General features: G+C 42.8%; 1 protein-coding gene across 1 annotated transcript in view; it reads right to left on the reverse strand.

Annotated features, from left to right (window-relative positions):
• Window positions 1-24,014, reverse strand: part of piezo2b (piezo-type mechanosensitive ion channel component 2b) — a 54,024-nt gene extending 30,010 nt beyond the window's left edge. The window contains exons 1-20 of the mRNA XM_080010841.1: window positions 23,897-24,014; window positions 22,391-22,658; window positions 21,603-21,816; window positions 15,893-16,067; window positions 14,048-14,164; window positions 12,588-12,705; window positions 11,916-12,097; window positions 10,787-11,017; window positions 9,568-9,688; window positions 8,703-8,896; window positions 8,139-8,287; window positions 7,764-7,937; window positions 5,933-6,201; window positions 4,316-4,476; window positions 3,287-3,463; window positions 2,880-3,002; window positions 2,325-2,525; window positions 1,410-1,614; window positions 727-828; window positions 241-406 (exon numbers count right to left, since the gene is read on the reverse strand). Coding sequence (XP_079866967.1) covers window positions 241-406; window positions 727-828; window positions 1,410-1,614; window positions 2,325-2,525; window positions 2,880-3,002; window positions 3,287-3,463; window positions 4,316-4,476; window positions 5,933-6,201; window positions 7,764-7,937; window positions 8,139-8,287; window positions 8,703-8,896; window positions 9,568-9,688; window positions 10,787-11,017; window positions 11,916-12,097; window positions 12,588-12,705; window positions 14,048-14,164; window positions 15,893-16,067; window positions 21,603-21,816; window positions 22,391-22,658; window positions 23,897-24,004 — 3,455 coding nt within the window. The 5' untranslated portion in view covers window positions 24,005-24,014. The remainder of the gene's footprint in view (window positions 1-240; window positions 407-726; window positions 829-1,409; window positions 1,615-2,324; window positions 2,526-2,879; window positions 3,003-3,286; window positions 3,464-4,315; window positions 4,477-5,932; window positions 6,202-7,763; window positions 7,938-8,138; window positions 8,288-8,702; window positions 8,897-9,567; window positions 9,689-10,786; window positions 11,018-11,915; window positions 12,098-12,587; window positions 12,706-14,047; window positions 14,165-15,892; window positions 16,068-21,602; window positions 21,817-22,390; window positions 22,659-23,896) is intronic.
• Between the last annotated feature and the right edge of the window lie 1,004 nt (window positions 24,015-25,018).

A 25,018-nucleotide genomic window follows, 5' to 3' on the forward strand; every position in this document is an offset into this window, starting at 1 on the left:
TAATTCTGGATTAAATTCAGTAGGATTAGCTTGGTCCTGATTTATATTAAACCCTGTCTGCGAAACAGCCCCATTAGAACCTACAACCTACAACCCAAAACACACACACACACACACACACACACACACACACACACACACACACACACACACACACACACACACACACACACACACACACACACACACACACACACACACACACACACACACACACACACACAGGTCACGTCCCCCCACCTGCAGTGGATGAAATCGGGGACGGGGTTGTGGACGCTGAAGGATGCGGCGTCCAGGTCCCTGCAGATCTCCACGTTGTCGCCAGCCATGAGGCGGACGGCCGCCTTGTTCTCCTCATCGAAGACCTGCCTCTGGAGCGAGGCACACAGCAGGAGCATGAAGTCATCTGATGGAGGAGAGATGAGGAGGAGGAGGAGGAGAAAATGGAAAAATGCAGAAAAGAGAGTAGAATAGAGGGGAGGAAATTAAAAGAAAGGAATATAAGAGCAGGGCATGCTCCAAACTCCCGTCCTCTCTGAAGGAATATGTATCATAATATGGTATTAGAATTCAAATATTCTCAAGGAATGCTTGAATAATGTTTGATTTTGAATCTGTTGGGAAGGTTGGTAAATGGGTGTGAATGCTACAGGCGTGATTGACACACTGTTGAATTAGTTTGGAGTACCATTTTTAAAAAGCAGTCAAGGGGAAAGTGGTACCTACAGATGAGGAACATGGAGTTGGGCAAAGTGCGGAAATCAGGAACGTAGAGCCACTTGACCACATTAGAGTCTGTAGTGGAACCAGGAAACCTCCAGGGATAGTCTGCAGGGAACACAGGTGCACAGAGCAAATAATGATCAAGAAGAAAAGCTATTATCAATGCATTTACTATACACAACAGGTGTTTTCAAGTTGGCCAAACAGATTTTGCTGGCTATAACATGATTTACGTGTTATACGCTAAACTTAATGATGAATAAAATATATAACCTAAAAATTAACAAAAACAATAAAAGATAAATAGAAAATAAAAATAGAAGTGACCCCAAAAAAATTGACCGAAAGCATCTGGTCATATACAATAACTAATGAAATAAAGCCAGCAGTGAACCAGAAAGCTGAACCTAAGATGAGAAAATATTGGTACAGTGTAGTGTACGATAAATCTAATGACAAAACATTACAGTAAATATAAGCACAAAAAACGAAAAAAAAAACAATAGAAAAATAAAACAAAAATGAAACAGTAAAAACCTCAAATTAAACAGTAAGCTGCCACTATCGCCACCGAATCAACCGCAAAAAAAACAAAAACATTGAAAGAAAAAAGCAGAAAGTCAAAGGGGGACAGTGTACCCAAAACCAGAAGTGGAAGAAGCTGAATGTGGTTATATTGACAGAACCTTTGCACGCTGCCGGTGGGATCCCTATACAGATGAAGTACTGGAAGGTGAGCATGCAGGCCAAGAAGCAGCAGTATTTGGGCCAGATCTCGGCGATGGCTTTCCTCCGCCGCCGGTACATGACGGCGATCAGTGCGAAGGCGTGCAGCATGGCGTAGAAGTCCATGCGCTGCCCGATCACATTGACTACCAGCAATAGGCACGTCTGTGGGAGGTGCGCGAGGAACACAGACCAAGAAGTGTTTTTAATTTCCTGTCAGCCTCCCCCACACACACACACACACACACACACACACAAACACACACACACACGCTACCAACACTGCATTGTTCATTGTTCATTGTTACGGTCAACAGCTGTAATATGCTGCATCTGAGAGGGGAAGACAAATTCACAAGGAGAGGTTAGTCTTGGTTTACTGATAGGGAGGACGTTTTTATAAATAACAAAAATAAATTAATTTGGTTATTATATCACAATGTGTAGAAGGTGGTTAATCAATGTAGTAAAAAGTAAGAACTAAGAACGTTTACACAAATCGAGTCATTTGATTGGATGTGAGGTGTTCCATGAGTACTGATATAGAGTATTAGAGAATAACAACTTTGTAATGGAATCGATTCCATCAATCAATCAATCTTTAATGTTCTTGTTAGGAAATGTGTTGTGCAGCCAGGGGAAAGACAACAGAAACAGGACAACCTATAATTAATAAACCTGAAGGAACTGTTTTTGAAAGACGCCATTTACAGAAGTGTTTAGCGTATAAAAGTGAAATCGCACTCCTCCTCATGCGATGTTGTGCGATAAGTCAGTGGGGTTTCCCGCAAGTGACTGGGATCTGTATACAGCACATCCAACCAAAAGCGTTTTAAGGACATTTCTAACCCCCCGACGACTAGCCAAAAACCTACCTCCAGTCCAAACTTGTAGAAGAAGTAGTTGATGAAGTACTTGATGAAGTTGATGATGCCGTTGTCAAGGTGTTGCCGCGTGATGTCGTGGAAGATGGTCCTCGCGGCCGGAGGAGACAGCTTGTTCCTCAGCCTGAAGTACTCCTGGTGTCGGTAGATGGTCACCTCGAATGCCAGGATGGCCAGCATCAGCAGGTTGTTCTGCCGGATTTATGCCGATAATAAGTGAATAAACCTGATCGCATGTCAACAAAAGAGCACTGCTGACTTTTTTTCTGACTTTATTTTTACATTTTTTGACTGAATTACCACCCCTGCAGATGAGTTGAGTGTTATTTTATCTTAATAAACATCTTAACTTCAATCACTGCATCAAATACGATGACAAACTTGTTTTAAGGAGGGTGTCGTACTGTAGCTAGAATCAACATGTTTTTGTATTGAACTTGCTTGGCGCTGATTTAACGTTTTGTTTTGACGTTCGTTGACTTCTTTAGGAAGTAAACGAACGTCAGCGGTAAACACAGCGGCTGGAGGAGAGAGTCACGTTCTCACCCTGAGGTAATCCAGGAGGTCGCTGAACTTCTTCAGGCCCACCCAGTTGGCGGGGTCCACGGGCGCCATATAAAGCAGGGACGCCTTCATCTCCGCCCGCTGCGTCTCTGTGTAGTTCTCCGGCTACGGATGGAAAAAGCCACACTGCATATTGGCACTTAGGAAATACACACTCGAGGAATCCGCGGCACACTCGCTAGATCGAAATTGTACAGCTGCGACTTTTCTCAAGTGTGTTTGCGTCGAACGGTTTGCAAGGTAACGTTGGTGCTTTACGACCTTGATTTTTTCGGCGGAGCCTCTTTCCACAAACAAAGCAAACAAACGTTTTTTGTTTTTTTTTTGGTTCTAAACTTAGTGTGTTATTGCAGTTTTGCACAACTTGTGAAGCGAGCATCCATATTCACCATAGAACAGTTCTTGGAGTAGGATGGGGGGTGTATAGACTCCAGCTGGTACAACATTTTACAGATGATGATGACGCACGTCCACACAGTGCAGACGCTGGAGGCCAGCGGACGGAAGTGGCTGTAGGGAAGCGCGAACGCCCACGACGCCAGGAACACATAGTTGAACAGAGATACCTGCACAGACGTTAAATAGAGGGTAAATGAGCGAGACAACATTATTGTTCCACCCTTAACCTGCAATATTAATGGTAACATTAATCGTAACATTAATACGAAGAAGAGGAAGAATTTACATGCCGTCTGTAAATACATTTTTAATAAAAAAACAAGAATATGGAAATTGACAGAAAAGCATAACGGTGCAAGCCACAAACATTGAAACTATTTAGGAAGATCCCGTCATCAAATAAATACGATCGAGACCAATCCATAACAAGGTCATTACATTAGGAAAACATTGTCATAGTGAATTAAAATGAGCAACTTGAAAAGATGGTTTTGATTTAGTCAGCGTAATCTCGTCTGCCAGGCTCTCCCGAAGTTGAGAAAACCTGAGGGCAGCGGTTTGCTTTTAATTCAGACCTTGGATCAGGCTCTGCGTGACAACCTCATGTTTTGCTTTGAGACCGCACTCGTCCAGCACCATTTAGTCACGGCTGGTCCAGTAGAATTAATAATAAACTCTGTATAGCGGCATTCGGAACTAGTGGCAGTCAAAGTAACATGTAAAATGTTAACATGTGTTTAATTCTAACTGAACACAGTAATAACCGTGGAATCAACACGATAGAGTCGTCATGTGCTGCTATCATCCATTATTAAAAACTGATGCCTATTGTCAGTAGTTGTCCATCACTCAAGTGTTTCAAAGTGTTCTACAAAGTGGAAATAATCACCAGGACAGAGGTTTATGTAAACTGAACGCTAACCAATCACAGGGCTACTCCATTTTAACGGAGATTGAGATGTGAGCATTAAACCGACTTTTTTTTTTGTGTCTTATAAAAAAAAAGGCTTTGTTTGTACATCTTTGACGGAGACCAGGATGATGTAGAACGACACAATCTTGATGATGTGGATCTCCAGGAGCCACCAGATGAAGAGCTGCAGCTTGTGGAAGTACTCCAGGAACTTGAGGAAAAGCACCGTCAGACGATCGACCACTAGATGCCATTTATTCTTCAGATCTGAAGATGTGGAACAGAAACCAAATATGTGTGCAAAGCAAAACATACACACTGGGAAAACAGCAAGTATCACTGAAAATTTAGTTGTGAGGAAAAAAAAACTCCCCCTAAATGTTTTACGAACAGAATGGCCACATATTAATTGTTCTGTGATGCAAGGACTGTTACTTGAGAGGAAGAATGGTGTTTAAAAATAATGGGGTTTTTTTTAAATATGTATAATATTCAATAGGGTAAACAGCTCAAGATGTTATGATAAAAGACTTAAAACTTGTGTAGTCAAATAAATTCAACACTGACTGTTCAGCGACCTCGGAATGTATTTTATATCACATTTTAAACTCCACGATGAAATTTTAACCCATAATAAAAGCCTCATTGTTCAGGTTGATAAAGTACCTATAGGATCTGGAGGTCCACAGTGGCTTCATTGTTTGGATAACAAAGTCTGTGAGAGTCGATCACTTGTAACTCACAGCTCATTATAAATGGAGAGGACCAGTGGGGCTGGAGTTTTATCACTTATTTTAGTTTCTTTGTATACAAACGATATCTTGATTTATAACCAGCTTAGCCATCTGTGTACATACGCTAATGACGCCGCCTTGGTTGCCGCCCTCTGACAGAGGAAAGATGTAATGGGTAAAAAGTGGAGCTTGAATCACGTAAGGGTGTCAAAACAGCAAGCTGGACTTAAATGTCGGTGGGACCCAAAAATCTGCACTTCAGAGGATTTTACGACCCAGGCCTGTGGTAATTAATGGGCTGGCTGGTGAAAATGCAGACGGCAGATACTTGAGCGCATTCCCAGCCAAAAGATTGGGCTTCACTGAGAACACTAGCGTCTTTGACTAATGTACGAAGCATGCAGTGGGGAGGGCGGATTAAGGATGAGTGAAACAAAATAGAAAAAGTCTCTCTGCTCTCTATGATTAAATGGAACATGTCTCCCCTCATAACGGCGTGCAACAGAATTTACCTAGGAAATGCATTAAGAACCACCAGGAAAACAGTGTTCCAACATAAGTTACCTGAAGACATTTGATAAACTGGCCCAAAAGGGAGCATTGAGCATCATGCAGAACTACTTAGCATTGCTCTTGTGAGTTAAGTTATTCTTTTATGGTTCAGATTTTTAGGCTTCAATTTTTTGGTTCAATCTGACACCCTCGGGTTGAAATGTCAACATATGGATCACACTTCACTAACTACCCATCTCCGTAAGTTAAGAAGTACGTGGTTTGGAAATTCAGGTCATTCAGTTATAAAAATCTATAAAATGGCGGCATTCCCTAACCACTAACCCCTTTAAATGTGTTGCAGATCACAAAAACATAGTGTACATAGATATTTAATGGTGTCTGAATTTCTATATCTTGTTCATGTAGATTCTTTTTTTTTTTATGTCTTCAGTTTTTACTTCACTGAAACGAGGTGTTACCAGAGAGTCTCGTACCGGAGCTCTGCTCGGTGCTGGGCTCCGGCTCCGTCCCCGTTCCCGCGCTGCAGTGCCGACTCTCCTCTGTGCTGGACTGCCGGGTGTTGGAGAAGCTCCTTGGCCTGATCGCATCCCCATCGTGGTCCACCACAAGCACCAGGGGCTCCAGCTTGTCCCCATCCCCATCCCCATCCCCATCCCCAGACCTCTGGCTGTGTGGCGCTTCGTCCACGGAGCAGGAGCTCAGCAGAGTGAGGTCGGCCAAGCTGCCATCCTGGTGCACCAACCTGACAGGAATAGATAAAGTAGAAGTGTCACTGGGGTCGGTTATGCACAAACAAAAGCACACTTACACGCATGCTCGCACACACACACACACACACACACACACACACACACACACACACACACACACACACACACACACACACACACACACACACACACACACACACACACACACACACACACAAACTGTATATACACACATAAACATTTATACAAACACACACACACACACACACACGCAGGATGGCTGGATCTCACAAGGCTCCAAAACAATTTGAGGATGGGAATATTCAGCCATATTTAAACAAAGGAGGAGCAGAGAGGCATTATAAAGGGACAAATTGTAATGAGTGGAGGTGGACATTTATCAGGTATGATTCTCAGGCAATGGGGCAATGTGGTAGCTTGGATTGGGCTTGCGCGAGCTGGCTGCATGTCAAGGCAGGCATTTCGTTTATCTGGGGGTCTGGTGGACTTACTTGCTCAGATGAGTGGGGATTTTTTGCTTGATGCTGCTCAGAACCATAAAGTTGCACAAAATCCAAGATGAACAGTGAGTACACACAAGGATGAAGACAACCTCAAACTGACAAGTCACATACCTACAAAAAACTTTTTTAATTATGGTTTTGCTATAAATGCATAAAGAAAAATAACAAAACAAATCCAACGTAGGTTAGGGGCAGAAAGTTCGGAGGACAGTCGCTTTATAGTGAACTCTTCAAAACATGCTTGAGATGGAGGCGGCCCCCCCAGCATGCTAAACTGTGAGAGACCATTCAAGGATCGGGCTTCAGGTTAAATGCTTCGTACACTCAATAGGAGTGAGGCGTCAGGCAAAATTATATTAAATAACAACATATAGAGATACAAACATCTTCAGTTAAAGTATTTTACTAAAACATGACAAACAAAATGACCCCGTCTGTATAAACCAGGGTCGGAAGACGTGAGGAAACGCAAACTGGTTTTCGAGGTGGATGATGGACAGAGGGCGATGGATGCCACAGAAAGCAAGCCGATACCCACCTATTCATGATGACATAGACACGCCCATTGACTTTAGCATGGCTGTGAGGGGGTGGAATGGAGGGAGGCAGAGAGGGGGAGATGGCAGCAGAGGAGAGGTAAGCGGCGAGGCAGCAGAGAGCTACCGGCGTTATCTACGACGTTCCGCGATGGCACGGAAGGAAATAACACACTGAAATCAGACGGACCACGACAAAACTGCGATGAAGAGCGATGAAGAGCAGCACGGGGGATCTAGGTTATGGATACTAATGTGCGGCGAGCGTGTGTAAGAGCCTGCGGGGCTTGTTTTCCACGGGAAATCCACGAGAATGCGCTTGATGCTTGAATATAAACGCATAAATGTTCAGAAGGAACGACAACGACAAAAAAAAACAGGAACCAAGCCATCAACTTATTCAACTTCAACCATATTCAACAAATTTGTCATGAACCCAACATTAACACATTTGCAAATTGTCCGTTGTCCAATTCCTTTGTCTCCCCCACCTCCCCCTCGCCCTAACCCCCCCCCCCCCACTTCATATCTCACCTATAGATGGTGCTCTCCTCCTTGGCCACCATGGCCTGGAGGTCAGTGAGCTGGAGGAAGCGGTCGTGGAAGTAGTGCAGGTGGAGGATGCACACCAGCAGGAAGGAAGCGGGGATGAAGATCCTGGTGAACAGCTTGGAGACAGAGAAGCGCTCCAGGCCCAAATCCTTCAGCCTGGAGAGGAAGAGGGGGGAGGGATGGGGGTTAAATAGTAGGAAGTGAGGGACAACCTCCACAACAGTTGCTCTACAGTTGAGCAGCACCAACAAGGCAACTGAGAAAAGAATGCCTTGCTCAGAAGCAGAAGGTTCTTTGTTTGAAGTTCAGAGTTTTCTCAGCCTCTAATTTGTGAAGCGTCCCTGAAGCGTCGCTCACTTCTCTTCGCTCATGCCGGTCAGCTTGGTCCAGAAGGGCGGCGAGGACTCGAACTGGAAGGTGTAGACCAAGATGAGGACCAGCATGGTGTACATCACCACGGACATCCAGAAGTACTTCAGGATCCTCCGCCAATACTCGTAGTGCACCTGGGGACGCGCAGGAGGAGCAGGAGGATTATGAGGGTTAGCACTGCCTGCATGCCGCAATACTATTATATACAGACTTATTTAAACAATCTAATATCAACTGGTGATATAAGGGGGCATTTGGATTTTGGTGTGATGACTGTTTTACTGTTGTTGGGGATATAAAACAGTCTATAAGGTATTGTGGTTCATGGCCTGTGCTATAAAATCTTTATGCCACTGTTAAAAGATGCTTCTTTCTTCTTTGGGAGATTACATTTGGAAAATGGCCAGCGTTCTCCTCTTGTCTGAGTTTTAACTCCAGACTTCCAAGCTCCTGGCTGGGTGTGTGCGTGCATACAGTATATTTGTGTTTGCGCGGATGTGTGCACATGCCCGGATATTTTCTGTGCATTTTGGCTGTGTGTGACAGTACCTGGTAGAGTGCCACGCAGAAGAGGAACATCATCATGTATATGATCTTGTACATGACGATGCGGCCCTCAAAGCTGACAATGAAGAACATGCCACCACAGATGTAGATCCAGTACTTGACCAGCAGAGCCATGATCATGTTGCCCAGCACCTGCATGACGTCCTGCTCCCCCTCCGTCTCAGACTCCTCGTTCTCTATAGACAAAGCAACGCAGAGCCACCCAAATTAACCCAGGCCACTGCCATTCATACGTGGATTCATCCACCCACCCGTCCTTGAGTTACCCTGACTTTTTTTTTTTTTCTCAAGCATGAACTGTGGTTGTATTTTAATTATTGGAAATTTCCCTCTAGCATGTCTAATGTCAACTTCATTTAGTTGAGTGAATTTTTAGCATTCAACTTAATCATTCAACTTCTGCGTCTCTTTCTAGGCCACTTGGATAAGTGACATTTGAAAGACAAAACGATTCAAAAACTATAGTTGGTGGTCACCGGTGAAAAATCAAATCTTATCAGGATCTGACTTTTGGCTGGTGCTCATTTCCTACACACAGAAAAATAAAGGTGCCAACCAGAGCTGAAAATGGTTCTCGAAAGGAAATGCTACTTCTGTTCTGGAAGAACCATTTTTGCCTCTGTGACTTCACACACAACTGCATTGTTTTTGTTTAATTGTCTTTGTAGAGGCAAACTTATTGCATAAACCAGCTAGTAGACACCCACCCATATTTACGCCATCACGCGCCGTCCAATAACTCAAATAACATTTTCATGTGCGAGAGAAGCGTTTTTTCTCCAAGTATTCACCGGTGCATATTTCTAATGCGATCTATCAAAACTGAGGATCAAATAAGGCTGCCGACCCTTCTTCCTGTGCTCGTCCACGAGGACGTCAGAGAGAGCCATCTCCGCTTGGTTCTTCTTGTCTTGCCTCTCTGTCAGCATCTGCCTCAGCAGCAACCAGAAACTCAGCAGACACAGGATCTAGATGCAGGAGATAACATCCCAGTATACAAGACGCTCGGACACACACACACCACGCAGAGCTGACAACGGCACCGAGATAAGAGGGAGACAATTGTTGTAAATGGGTTCCGGTGATTTGGCGAGTTTCAACCGGCTCGGAGGAGCTTAACTCTACGGGACAACCCCCGGGAGAGCGTCCGGTGGGATAATGGTCGTGTGTAATTATCCAGCGCAGCCTTCCACATTCTTTCCTAGGATTGTCATATTGTGGATTTCTGGCGGCGCTTACCAATCTGCCACATTAACTAATGCAAAGTTGAATTTTTTATTTTTTTGAAAAACGAAGCTTGATCGACGCCGGTTCCATCTTCGCTCTCCCCGAGGGGATGAATACAGCCACTGTTTGCTAAACCGTACTGTGCTGCAACGTCTCAAACACATTGAAGGCCATATGAAAGAAACCCTCATTTGCTAGGGAGGCCAGAGTCTGTGGTGCCTGACTGACATTTAAACGCTCCATTCCAGACATGATGAGGTCAAGCCGAGCCGCTGCCAACGTTAGACGAAGGCTTTGAAACCGTTCAAAACATGTCAAAACATTGCGAACTTGAACTTCTCCCGAGGACTACAAAATGGGATGCCACCCCTTACTGTCAATGAGCTGATCGTTTGGTCGTTTGATGCAGTTGGCTGTTTGCTTGTTTTTATGTTTTTTGTTAAATAAGACGGTTGTCAGGACATTGCAACATGCTGCTTGGCTTCTTCAATAATAAGTGCCTTCCTCATCCTATTTATTTATTTTTATACTGTGGTTGTGAAATTTCTGTGACGTTGTTTTACCTAAAAAGGTATAAAGTGGAAAAAAATGTTCAAGTCAGGTTTCATTTCATTTATCCATCATACTTGTGTGTTAAAAATCTATTTGAACTTAATTTGTTGCTCACACCTGTAGTGTGCCGATTTTCCATCTTGTTTTGTATATACTGAAACAAAGCCTTAAAGACGTGAATATTAATTATACTCCACCCCATACTTCACCCACTCCACCACCCACATGATGCCATGATATACTATATATTAACTGTCTCTAATTTAGCCTCTGTGTTTGAGCGGCACCTTGGAACCCAGCTCTCGGAAGGGGACGCTCTTTTTGAGGAAGAGCCCGGGGACCCCCTCCATGACCTCGAAGCTCCAGATGTACTGCAGCACCAGCAGCAGGTTTCCGTACAGCACCATGAAGGGTGAGGTCAGCATGGCGTAGCGTCGCCGGTCCCTCACCATCCATATTGTGCACGACCAGATCAGGAAGACAAACGTCAGCCAGCTGACGTACGTGATGCTCCAGGCCTGGAGAGAAGAGAGTATACACACCTGAAAACTATATAGTATACAGTATAGGTTTAGTAGTTTAGTTTACAGGGATGTGAAGATACAAATGTCGGTGTCAGTTATTGGCCTGAAATCAGGCTTGAATAGCGTATTGGGGAAAAAAAGAAGTGTGATACTAGAAATTATGCTCAAGTAAAATGTGATATTAAAGAAAAGTGATTTGATTTTCAGTTTTTGACAGATTGAGACGTGTATAATGTTACCATTGAGCAAAAACTGATTATACAGAGTGTCAATTATTATGTTCTAAGGCCCCTAAATGTACACTTTGTGTAACTCTGTTCCAAAATCGGATACTCTGTGTCGAATTTGGTGTGATTTGGACACGTGATACGGTAAATATTAATAAACTTTCAATAAAGAGCGATCAGTAAGGCAGCGGGGGGCAGGCCTTCAGGGCTCTGCCACTGAGTCACAAAGATTGTCTTTCCTCGGTGTATGACTAACTGGCAATTTTGTCTTCCATTGTGGAACACAGGACTGAATCACTGACATTTTATTGACCTGTGCCATTCAATTTTGAGCAGGCACGCACTGTTATTTAGTAATGAAAAAAGGAAGGAACGCTCTTTGCCAGCATTGCTTTCGTTGCGTTCTCCACATTTTCGCACATTTTACCACTTCCACAATAATTTGGAGCAGTTTCTGATAGATAAATGAAGTGCTTTACTCAAGAACATGTCACTGAAGCTATCCCAGAATAGATAGAGGGTTCACTTCTCCAAGCCTCTTTATGTTTCCAAAAATCATTGGGATTCAAAACAGCGACCGGGTTATCTTTTTGTTATTTTTGTGATTTTTATTTTAACCTTCCGTCTTTCCTCGGTCGCCCCCGCACAATCTGGCCAGCGCTCACCATCATTGCGATGAGAGCACAAATGTAGCTCTGTTTCATGACGAAACGGAAGACTTTGACAAGAGCACCGGGGGGCCCCTCCTTCTCTCCCTCCTCTCCTCCTCCAGGCTGATCCCTTTGTCCCTCCGTCCCCTCCCCGTCTGGAGGCAGGTTCACTTCATACACATGTTCATTAGTTTTCTCTGGATGAGCGGAGAAGAATTTAAAGAAATGAAGGAGAGTTTTTAGTGAAATTAAGTACACATTAAATTGTAATTGGTGTCTGCCCTACAAATGTGGTGGCTTGATAATCACCGTTGAATAAATAATAAATGCAAACATATTTTGTTATTTTATTTAATGACATTACTGGGATAATAATTATGTGGATTTTTGGATTTTTTTATGTGATTTTTTATGTGATTTTAGTGATTTTAGCTAAATTGTCAGTATTCTTTAAAATAATTAATACAGTACACCACAATAGAATAAAACACATTGCAAAAAATAAAATGCAATTTATGGATGCTGTACACAGGATGTATTTTTTATTTTACATTTTCTTTATTTGCTATTGATTGATAACAACAACCCAACTGACCCAATGTATTAAGGTATTAAGAGCTTTTCTTTAAATATTGTGTTTCAGTTTTCCCCATCACAAACTGTTCAATCTCTGTGGAAATATCTCACCTGTGTTGCCACTGGATCGGCCCATTTTATACTGGGGGGTGGAATAGAGGTCCAGGCTGACTGGTCCATTGTCAGTGGTAGGGAAGTCAAAGGAGGTTCCGTTTGAGTTTCGCACCACCTGTGGTTTATCACCAAATATTGAGGGTGACACGCAACACAAATCATTCCACTGTATTCCATGCATCACCGTACAGTACATGTAGGTATATTTTCAGCATACAGGGATTTTTATTTTCTACATTCCTAGCTCGGGGCAGAGTGCCTGGTATGGTGCGCACTTATGATTCAAATTGGTCCATTCCATTTGATTATTATCACTGATTGGAGGGCAGTTAGTTGGGGTGTAAGCTGCAAAAAGAGTTTGACTTTTCCCCAAGCTGAACACTGCGATGTATAAAAGGGTTCAACCATTCACAGGATCACATTTAACCTAAGGATTTAAGATTAAATATTAAAGACATCCCAGGGCTAAGAGGTTGCAGTGGGTACTGATTTTACAGTATTTCTCATGGCTCATTTCAAAACCTAGGGGTGAGGTGAGATAGGATCAGGGTTGACCAGATAATGTCAGATTTGTACCATATTTTTAACCACTGTACAAAATACGATCAATAATTCCAAAAAAGCCCATAGGTAGAATCATTTTGCCATTTCAATAAACCCACAATGAAATCTTGTTTATGATTTCTTTGGGAGCAATGGTGAATTTGCTTCCCAGTGCTGTTTAAAGATCAGCGTATTCATCTCTACCTTCCGTTAAAATGCAGCAGAGCACCTGATCCTGGATCTGCTGTGAACCCGCCAACCAGTGTCATTACTAAACTCAATCACAGTCATGGCCTTTCCCGGGTCATTTCAGTATATACATTGTTTTTCGTTAAAATACAGTGATTTCAAAGTATGATATTGCTATATTTTCCATCTGGATGCAACACTGGATGGGATGCACTATTTTCACACAACACAAATCCACAGCGGCTCCCACCTCCGTCGTACAGAATCCATCCTGGGTGGGGAGCAGCTTGGAGGAAGGAAGAGCAAACAGGGTGAGGTGTGTTATTGACGAGCTGCTGTGGACTTAGATAACCCCCCACCCCCCACCGCCACTACCACCTACAATTCTCAGGTCTTTAAAGTCACTGATAAGCAGAAAGCCCAAACAGCACTATTCTGCAAAATCAGGCCCATCACTCTGTGTCCAGACACCTTAAAGGCTTTTAAACCTCAATACGGAGAAAAGGCTACGGCGCGTGTGACGGTAACAAGAGCAAGTGTGTGTGTGTGTTTGTGGTTCTAGAGCTATCTTCACAATTATGGAGCTCAGACCAATTCCTGTTCCATTCTTCCAGAACTAGTGAAAAACTGATAAGGGGCGTTTACTGATAAGGGGCGGCGTTCCTGATCCAAAGGAAGATCCTAAAGTTATTTGATAACCGTGGGTCTCGACTGTTGCTGTGTACCTCTCTCTCGTCGGTAGCCTGGGTTGTGATCCTCCAGATCTGCCTCTTCTTGCTGGCTGAGTTATTTGTTCCATTGCCGACCAGCTCGTCCTTATCTCCTCCGTCTGCGTCGTCCTCCTGAAATAACAGAGATAGAGGTAGGGGACGATGACGGATTTACGACGTCTTCCCCCCAGCGGTCTCAAAACTCCGTCCTCTTGTCACACACAGATGGTACTTATCAAATAACAACTTCGCTGAGAAAATATCGTCACATTGCTAAGGTCGAGAGAGTTTTAAATGTAGGCAAGGTCAGCAAAAAAAAAGAACAGAGCCAAAGATTCCAAACTGCTGCAAGAGAAAAAATATTTGAATATACGTCTATTATGCTTATTCAACTTTTATTCCAAACAGCCTTAATTATTTTTGACAACGTTGCTGATATTCTAGAAATGATAAGCAAAAGTCAACTTTGGCAGCAGCTGATTGGAAAATGTCCCTTGTCAACACCAGGTCCCATGTGAAGAGGACCTGACATTGTTGTAGTTACCGATCAAACCATCAAAGTCATCTCGATAATTTACGTTGTCATCACATTTTATTAGTCGGGTCTTTAAAAATGTAAGATACGGCAAAAAAAAACAAAAAAAAAAACAACAACTCACACACCTCCGCTGTGAGATCAATAAGACATGCAGCCCTTGCCACAGCCTTAAACCTTTACAAGGAGGTATTGACCCATCTATAAAAAAACACACCAATCTATAACTCCATTACAGCGGAGCGGAGCCTCAGGGTCCGGATGGAGATGGAGCCTTTGGTGGGATGCATCCAAGATAAATCCAGGATCAGAGGGTCTGTGTGATAGCACAGCTTAAAGTTCAACACTTCTTACATCGCTAATTTGCTAAGGCCCGCATAGATTCCACTTGAAGAGTGATGTTGGGGTTGTTTCAAACTATTTCCAAGTCCATAATTCAGCGTGTCCAACACGGTGAACTTGAACACGGTTCCTTACCTCCTCTCAGGTTCAACCTCGGGTTACAAGGTCCTGTGTATAATTACTGCTGTACTGGCCAGTTGAGGTCATTATCTATATCGGTTCCCATTCAGTGTCTAGGAGGCTATTCCCAACAAAAGACCAGATTTCGATCTTAGAAACGAGTTAGTTAGTTACCTCCGATCCTATTGTATTTGCTGAAAGGCAGATCACTTTGGGAGATCGTTTTAACGGTCTATCGGTAAAAGGATCTAGATTCACATGCATTATATTTATTATCTTTCAATCCCCTGCAATGCTGTAGCAGGGTTAGGGTTAGGGTTAGCCACCTTTCAAAGCAGTCCAGGGAAACACAGACCAACCGAAATATTGAGGACCTTTGCGAACGCCAACGTCATAATAAAGTCAGCATATACTCTACGAAATAAAAACGATTATACAACATCACATTCAACTATTTCGTTCAATTTATTTACATGCTAATTTTGTGGTTTACACTCAAATCAGAATAAGGTGAATGACAGAATAAGGGGATATTGTGAATAAAGTGTTTACATGTGTTGGTATTATTTAGATTCCTTCAAACAACCCAGTTCACACGGCTCATTCGCCAGTCAAAATATTCCATCGGGTCGGAAGCAGAGGAGGTGAGACGTACGTCCATTGCTTTGCACATTTAAGTAAAGATTTTCCTGAAATTCAGTGTTTTTTTGGGTTGTTTTTTTATACAGAGAATAATGACTTAATCAACTAACCGGGGAAACACCTCTTAGTTAATGTTATTTATAATCTAAAGTGAGGAAGTAAAACAACATCTACTTGCTTGTAAATCCAATTAAACTTAATTATGTGTCTAGGGGCCTTACCAGCAGCTGCTCGATGGGCTCCTGAAGCCAGAGGCGGATGAGCGTGGCCAGAGTGTAGTAGAGCACCAGCAGCATGATGGGGTTGACAAAGTGATGCCATTTGAGCACCGGGTTCTGGATGAGCTTCCACGTGCGGGAGCAGTCACTCTGAACGATGGAGGAAATGCCGAACACGCTGCGGAGAGGAAGGAGGAGAGGAAGGAGTGTGAGGACGAGGGGGTGAGGCAAAAGTCATGAAGCACCCGAGAAAGGCACAAGAAAGATTTAACGGCACGCACACGAAAAAAATCTAACCACCACATTGAGAACTGGAGGTTCTTAATTAAATGTTGTTTCCGTGATCCTGGACAGTGCACTTTAATTTAGTTTTGAACTAATTAGCAAGTAATGAGCAGTAAAGCAGCCTTGTCTGGGCAATATAAAAGCATTCATTATTCGTTAAACCGCAGAGTTTTACATGACATGGATTAAGCGCAATATACAGTATGCTTATAGATAAAACCCCCTGTGAAAGAATGCAACTGAGCTTCATTTCAAACTACGGGACATTCTGTAGTAATGGTGAGTAAATCAGCCCAAATAAAATTCATTAAAATATTTCATATCTCACCCTCATAATTCAGATTACAAAACTGTGCATCACAATAGGACAGTGGACAACACCAAGGCATCTCAAAGCGTTCATACCGGCACCGGATATTCAGGTGTGAAATCTCAGTTCCTCTGCTTTTAGCATTTTCTGGCACTTTTAATATAATTCTGACATCTTGAATTAAAAAAAAAAAAAACATTTATACATTCTTGTGTTTGAAAGACTTTCTCTTTAAGCGTCTCTGACCAAGCGGAACCATTAAAAGCTTAAAAAAAATAGTACCAACACACACACACGGCTACACACACACACACACGGCACACACACACACACAGATCCAATTTCTTTGGCCGGTGTGTTCTTAAGCCATTTCTGAAAAGATTGGGTTTAACGTTATGCGTCAGAGGATGAGGATGAGTTCTGAGAGAAGTGCACTGCATGATGTGGCATCAGAGGTCTCGGATCCTCCGTCTTAAAAACGAATTACGGATTCCTGAAACCAGACTGCGCGGGTGGATGAGGAGATGTGCGTCTTACACGAGCTGGGAGGAAATGCAGAGTGATAATTGTGCTGAGTGACGATCTAGTTGCTACCAGACAGAGCAGAGATTTGGAAATATCAACCATCAGGAAATATTAAAAAAAAAAACCTTATCCGGACATTTTTGATGGGTCGGAAAAGTATCCTGTCCTATACGCAGGCGAAATCATTTACATAAACAGAACCCGTGCATTTTTAGGATGAGAACTTGTACTAAAGTCATCTCAATGGCTAGATCTGTCACAATTATGACATAACCACCTGATGACAATTATTTGAGCTAACTACGATCATTTTGTAAAATCGTTGATTCCACAATGATATGATCCCCATCAAACGTAGGGGCCTGTGAGCCAATCTTAGCAATGCCGCAACAAATAAAATGCAAATTAGGCGCGTTTCCATCAGTTGCTAACTGCATACTATACTGTGTATCCATACTTGACGTATGAATGTCTTGGAGGTTGAATAACTTAAAAGGAAGTGAGGTGACCCTGTCTTTGCCCGCTCAGAACAAAAAAGGTCACTTTGCAGGAACTCTACGGCCGTATTTCACAGACAAACTGCTCCGGTCTTTCTGTGCCATGTGGGAGAGCGCCCCCCCCCCCACACACACACACACAACCTCACATCCTGAATGGACTCTTCCTGCAGCTGGGGAAGGTGTGCCGGGGGCCACATGACCGGTGGGGACTTCCATTGTGAAGGCAGGAAGAGGAGCAGAGGCCGGGCTTCTCAACGGCCTCACTCAGCGCCGGCCTCGCCGCAAGGCCAACTTACTGTCAACAACCACAATTACAGTAGAGCGGCCGCCAAACCGACCCATTGTCCAATGACGGTACGTGTATTTATGGACCTGAGGGTATCCTTCGGTCTGGCAACCAGGGTGTGCGGAATAGGAAATACACAACCATGAAGACCAATGTGCTACTTCTGTGGACAAATTTGCCTTTCAAGGCTTTCACACTGCAGCAGACAGAAATACCTCAGCGCCGTGGAAAATAAACACAAACGCACGAAAAAGACACAGACGCTGAAACAATATTAGTTTATCATGAACCCAAAAAAGGCGAGCAACTGTGGCAAATATTCCAAAATTAGCTCGATATACACATTAAAGCAGGGGTGTCTTAACTTATAAAAAATTGGTCAAAATGGACTTGACTTAATTGAACTTATGTTTTGTCAAAACATGTTGTCATCTGATGTTTCGATGTTTATGTTTTTCCATGTACATGTTTGTTTCTATGTTTATTTGCCTCACCCGTGGTGATTCTCTCGCTCTTGGAGTCGTGAATTGTTGTTTACGGACTGAAGCATGGTAAGATAGTCTCCAAATGGGGGGATTGGTGGGGGCCTTGTGTCATATATATCTGTGTTCTTGTCATCCCACAGGTCATCCACAGGACAGAGTTATTGCAGTTATCGCAGGTTTGATGACAATAAAGAGTGGCTTCGTAGGTTGAGAATTTGAACTCCACTTGCCGATTAACTCTGTCTTAGATGCAATGGCATACAATTACTCTGTGTTGTATGCCATTGCATGCTGACAGTACAGGCTACAATATATATATATATATATATATACACACACACACACACACACACACACACACACACACACACACATGTATATAAACAGTATACGGTATATAGCAACAGAATAAAACATTGTACTAATCTGTACTAACTTTGGACTAATAGATTCCAAAAAATAAAATGTATTCAGGTCATACTAAATAAAGCCAGTTATTGAAGGCCATAATGGTGTGAATCGTTGCCAAAAAGCAACTTGTCAATACAACACAGTGTTTCCCACAGAATTAGATTCTATTTGTGGTGGTGTCCGCCTGTTCCATGCAGAGACAGGAGAGGGGGGTTCGAACCCATGTCCTCCTCAGAGGACCAACAGAACTATGGAACAGAGTCACAATGTGTAATTAATCTCCCTCATTGCAAGATTCTCTAAAAAGAAACTGCATATACATACCACTGAAAAAGTTACCTTCTATTTGTAACTCAAATGAAAAAAAAAACCTGTACTTGTGAAAACTTCTTCTTCAAAGATATAGAAATAAAACAATATATTGACTTCCAAAGCCACATTTTGTAATGTCTATTCAATGCTTTACTCGTCCGCCACAATAATGTAACATCTTTGAATTTAAATATCTTCATTAGGGGGCTTTTCCCGGAAAATATTGATACATGCAATTGTGGCGAACCAACGGGTGTGGTCAAGCACCGGCTGCAGAGGAGAGCACGGTTCCCATTCCCGCGGCCGCCAAGCGGCCTAATCAGTGACGCGCGGGCACTGATTAGGCCGATTCGAGGCAGGGAGATACGGTAGATGTAGAGAGGAACGGCGCATGGGCTCGTCAGCCGACCAGGAACCAGGAGGGTGGAACGCCATTCCTGCTGCGTCCGATACCACTACCACCATCACCACCACCACCACCATCATCATTAGCATTATTAAGAGTATTATTATTTATACTTCTGGCCTGTGAGCTTCTTGTTCCTCTGCATAATAAAACTCTCGCCATGTTGGCGCACCAAGGCAAGAAAGGCTCCGTCTCCCTCCCTAAACCCCTACCTGTAGGCAGAGACTCCCACAGCCATTATTTGTGATTAATTCGATAAATTAATTACAGGGCATGTAATTAATTTGATTTAAAAAATTGAATCGATTGACAGCCCAAATAAAAACACAATGTTTTTGTTTGCTTTATTTAGAGGAGCGGCTCCCTCTCCAATGCCTCCATTACACGTGGAGAGGGAGACAGGGGCGCAGAGGACACACAGAGGACCCAAAATGTACTTGTGTTGTTGATCAACAATATCACAGATGAAAAGATCTGGGGATATTCTTAAATTATTCTTATTTTTGTAAAAAGATTAAAAAATAAAAAAATTTAGATCGGGGCTATTTTAGATCCAGGGCTGATCCTCTTTTGATTCCGAGTGTGCACAGAGAGGAGAGGCTATTCACAGACGGGTCCGTTGTCAATGTGTTTGTGTGAGAGAGAGAGAGAGACAGAGAGAGAAAGAGAAAGAGAGAGAGAGAGAGAGAGAGAGAGACAGAGAGAGAAAGAGAAAGAGAGAGAGAGAGAGAGAGAGAGAGAGAGAGAGAGAGAGAGAGAGGAGGCAAGAAGGGGCAGCTCTACAATGAAATAACATTTTACCCATTTAAAAAAAAAACAACTGAAAATCCATTTCTAGCGGTCAATGTTGATATCGTGGCGGCCCGCCACAAATAAATCAATGTATGGGAAACACTGCAGCATCATAATCACAGCTTTGTGCAGCATTGACTTTTCCAAGGCAGTTCTGGCTATATATAGCTATAATGACATTGGTCCTGACACATAGCACAGCTTGGAAATGAAAAGCTGTAAAATCAATCAGTCCCAGGGACGATATGGGAATTGGGGTGACGCTGCTGGATTTTAAAAGATACACATCGGGCCATCACCACTATTCTTTATAATGGATCATTTGTTGTGATTTAAAGAAACTTAGTATCCAGCCTAAATGTTTCAGTGTATTCTAAAAACTTGGATTTTAAAGTTCATTTTGTTCCGAGTTTTCACTTTTTGGTAGTTAACTTTAAACGACTTTCTTTTTATGGGTCTTTTCATTTCGGCAGGTTGACGTTTTTATGTTATCTAATTTTAAAAACTCGGTGTTGTTGATGAATGGAGATGGGACGGTGATAAAAAGCATAACAAAAAAATCTATTCAGTTTCATCACAAAATCCCTGCATGTGATCAGCAAATGCTGAACTCATCAGAATTCTTTGCATTTCAAGGTGTCACTCAAAGCCAGCAGCCTGATGACCTGGGGACCTTTCTGCATCACAGTTTGTGTGTGTTACAGCCCTCCTGGACGCATGTCGGCAAGATGTGCAGCCATGTGGTTTGACTTTGAGTCTGAACCACCGCCCTCTACCACCGCAGCTGCAAATAGCTGATCCGCTCATTTCTGGGAACTTCATCACTTCATTCTCACGACAAATCGGATATGTTAAATAACAAAATCGAAGACAACAAATATCCTATTTTCTTATGTTCTAATTTTAATTTCAGAATAAAATCAAAACAACTAAAAAAATGAATTTGGATCTGTAAACAAACGATGACAGGCCTTTATTGGTTTTCTGACTTTGGATTCTAAGTCGGGATCGGGATATGAGACGATCGAAAGACACACGGATATGGGCGCGGCCCCTCAACAGGCTTCCAGAAGTTGGCCAAATAGAAGAAAAGTGGGCTTTTAGGGAGGTGGGGCCTTAAAGAGACAAGAGCTAATACTGCTTGTTCCAGACAGAGGCTGAAGTGAGGGGCTGCGTAAAGGGCCAGTATAAGATAAAAAATGTTGTTTTTTTTAAACTGTGAATCATACAAATGTACTCTAATCATGCAAAGCTACTTTCACCTGGATACTTCACCACACATATTAATTTCTTCAGAAGGATGGATGGATGTAATGCTTTATGAATATAAACCGGTTAGTGTAACGAAATACGTCAGTATTTTAGGGTATGAAGTACGGAGATTTGCTCTTTTTCCCGAACCTGATGTAGCTGTCGTGCGGCGGAATGGCCTCCTGGAAGAACTGGAACTGGTAGAGGTAGAGGATGACAAGGTGGCCGGCGCTGAAGATGGCCATGAGGACGCACATGCAGCTGAAGAGCAGCGTGTCGACGGTGCGGCAGAAGGACCACCAGGTGCAGAGGAAGAGGAAGACGAAGAAGTAAACCGCCGAGGTCAGCGAGGGCAGCATGATGCCTGTGAACGCACAAACACAGCAGATACCAAGACAAACCGCAACGCGATGAGATCTGGGCTGAATTCAAAATGTCTGTACCCATCATTCACAACTGCTCATCCCGTAACCCCGCTGATGGGTTTACTACGACACTTCCTGCACCGCTCTTCTGCAGCTTCTCAATTTGAAGTTGCAGAAAACGTTTAAGCCTTATAAAGAACATGCAAAATCTCCTCTTCGTTGTTTTTTTTTTTTTTTTGAGGCATCTCTGTTAAAATACTTAGAAAAGTGGTGACTTTAAATTAATATTTAATGTCAACATTTAAGACTTAAATATTAAAATAGTTGAACGGTGAGTGGGTCCGGTAGGCTTTCAATGAAACAAAAAAATTACATGACAATACAGTAAGTTTCAATTACCTTCACCGCACCATTTCAGAACTATTGGTACTTATTGTGTTAAGGCCCAAACCACACCTGCTTGAGCATTTCAGTATTTTCCTGCTTTAATTAGTTAAGGAAGAGGCCAAAGGGGGAACAGTGCCTGGTATATTTCCTGTAGGTGTGTACCAAGTGGAGATATCTGCCACCGACCTGTCAGACCCAGCAGGATGGTTACCACCACCTTCCCCGCGGTGGTGATCAGGTTGCCGATGATCTCCTTCACTTTGGAGGCCATGCCCGCCACGTGCCGCAGAATCTTCATCTTGGTGCTCTCCTTCGCCTCTTCCTCCTCCTCCTCCTCCCCTTCCTCCTCATCGTAGAGCTCATCTTCATCCTCGTCTTCCTCGGCCTCGTACCCTGCTTCGTAGTCCTCCTCGAGGAGGACGTTTCCCTCCAGGCTCAACTTCTCCTCGTCCTCCTGGGAGGTCAGATGGGAGCCGCCGCAGGAGAAACAGTTTAAATCTTTAAAGTGGTCTGGAACGCACCAAGCGCCAGAAAACTGTTTTGTTGTTGTTGTTGTGACTTAACTAAAAGGTTGCTTTTCGATGGAACATTTCAATAACATTCTATGTCTGAATGATGCATCTACAACACATTTTAATGATACTCATATGTTTAATTGTCACACAAATAATTGCAATTAACAATTTAATCATCTTTTTTTTTTCATTTTATGTTGCTATTTAAGTATAATCTTATAATAGTGAAATTAAAGACGGCTACCTATTGCAGAAGAGACATTGACGTTGAAAATAAAGTAATTTTCCTTAACCCAACTGATGCAAATGCATCTCATGTATTCATAACTTACACTCCGTACATACTATATTCATAATACATGATAAGGCTCATAGGACCATAGTCAACATATAATTATTCACTGATAGAAGATCCTTCTAAAAATGCCACTGCTCATGACTCTGTGCTTTCATGTCGAATATAAAAGGAAGAAAAAATAAAAAATTGTAATGAACATAAATCCTTCAAGCGCTTTCAAACACAGCAAGGGCTTTCCTTGAATTTATAGTGCGTATAGTGAGTGAGCAGTGCCATCTGTGATGTGGTGAACGCCACAGCCCAAGTGAAAGTGAATGTGGATTTAATTAAGGCTGAGGCATAAAGCGAGGCAGCGCTGTGCCAGGGGATAAAGGGGGGGGAAGGGGGGGGTATTGGGTAGTCATCACAACTCCGAGAGCAGTGGCAACGCTCCCCACGCATCCTTTTCTCCTCTCATCATTTGTAATAAAGTATGAAAACGGTGAATGGACGGTGAACTTCCATTGATAGGCCAAGAGAAGAGCAACAGAGTCAGAAAGATACAAGGCCTGGGCGATAGATCATTATAATACTTATATTGTGATAAGACACTAGATATCGTCTGGGTATGCGGTTATAGTGGTATCGTAATAGCATTCATTGTTGTCTTTCAGGCTGCAATACAGCAAAGTAATTCAATTTCGTGAACATAGACTAGGTGTTCTTATAGTTCTAGCTGTTCAATACATTCAATACATCTACCTGCTTGGTCACGATTGTTTCACAAAGATTTCTTGTGTGTACCTATCTCACGAAAGCACACAGTCAATTTTGTCAATATCACTCAACCATTCATTTTGAACATAGATACGGACAGAAACGTCCCAAATGAAAACCCACCGGCTCCTCTGACACAAAGTCGGTGTTGTACTGGGCCATTTCTTCGGGCGGTCTCTTCTGGACCAGGCTGCGGCAGAGCAGCCAGGTGGCCAAGCCGGCCGTGAACATGCCGATGTCGGGGATGAACAAGCGGATGCCGTTCCCCGCGTCGGCACCGATCACGCTAGGGAGAGAGAGAGAGAGACACGGTAATGCTCACAACCGCTAGAGTTGGCGTCTTTGAGGGATCTCCCAGGACAGACTGGTAGCTCAATGCGGGACAATGTGATGAAGGAATAAGCAAAGTGCACGGCTCATGGAGTTGTGTTTCTCAGTCTGTGGATGGTTATCATTTTATAAGAAACTTCAATTTTGTTACATCAGAAGTCCACGGTGCCATGTGAGTTGTATGATTACTGCTGCTGACTTTGTGCAGTGCATGACGGCCCAAAAACAACCACCTGCTATGGACTGGGAATCTGGATTTTTCTGATTCCTAACTCTCGCTATGTACGGTGTGCCGCGAGTTTTATATGAAGTTCCACCCACTTTAATGAAATAAACATGGCCTTATTAAAATGTGTGACCATTAAAGAGGGAAGAAAATTCCAAAGAAATAATAAGCTCTGAGAAAGCAGTGCCTCTTTCCCCGATGCAGCAAGGGCTTGGAACTGTTGTAAAACATGTTAACTTCATTGAACCATTATTTTATTTAACACTTTGAAAGATACTTTAGAGACTACCCTTAAGCATTGCTACTGTAAAATGTAGAAATAGGCTTACTCTTACTCTTAAAAGTAAAATAGAATAGAATAGAACATTCCAATTTAAATATGCTCTTAATTGTGAAACTTTGAATTAAATATAGCGTCCTGGCACGTTAAGCACCTTCTCAAGCTCTGCTCATAGTCTTGTTATTAACCCGACGGAAGACCAAGACATGAGGTTAGCTCCCGCCAAAAAAGAGTGGAACCAATTTACACAGAAGCTGTATGCTTTTTCCTCATGTGGTAAACCTTAAACCGGGAAGAACCAAAATAAAAAACATTCTGTGCACTATTTGACCCGAGACTGTTCTGTGCCGCACGCATGAACTTAAATGAGTGAAATCAAAATATTTGAAGCTTCGTAGATTTTAATACC

The sequence above is a fragment of the Zeus faber genome, assembly GCF_960531495.2.
Source record: "Zeus faber genome assembly, chromosome: 12".
NCBI classification, from domain to species: Eukaryota; Metazoa; Chordata; class Actinopteri; order Zeiformes; family Zeidae; genus Zeus; species Zeus faber.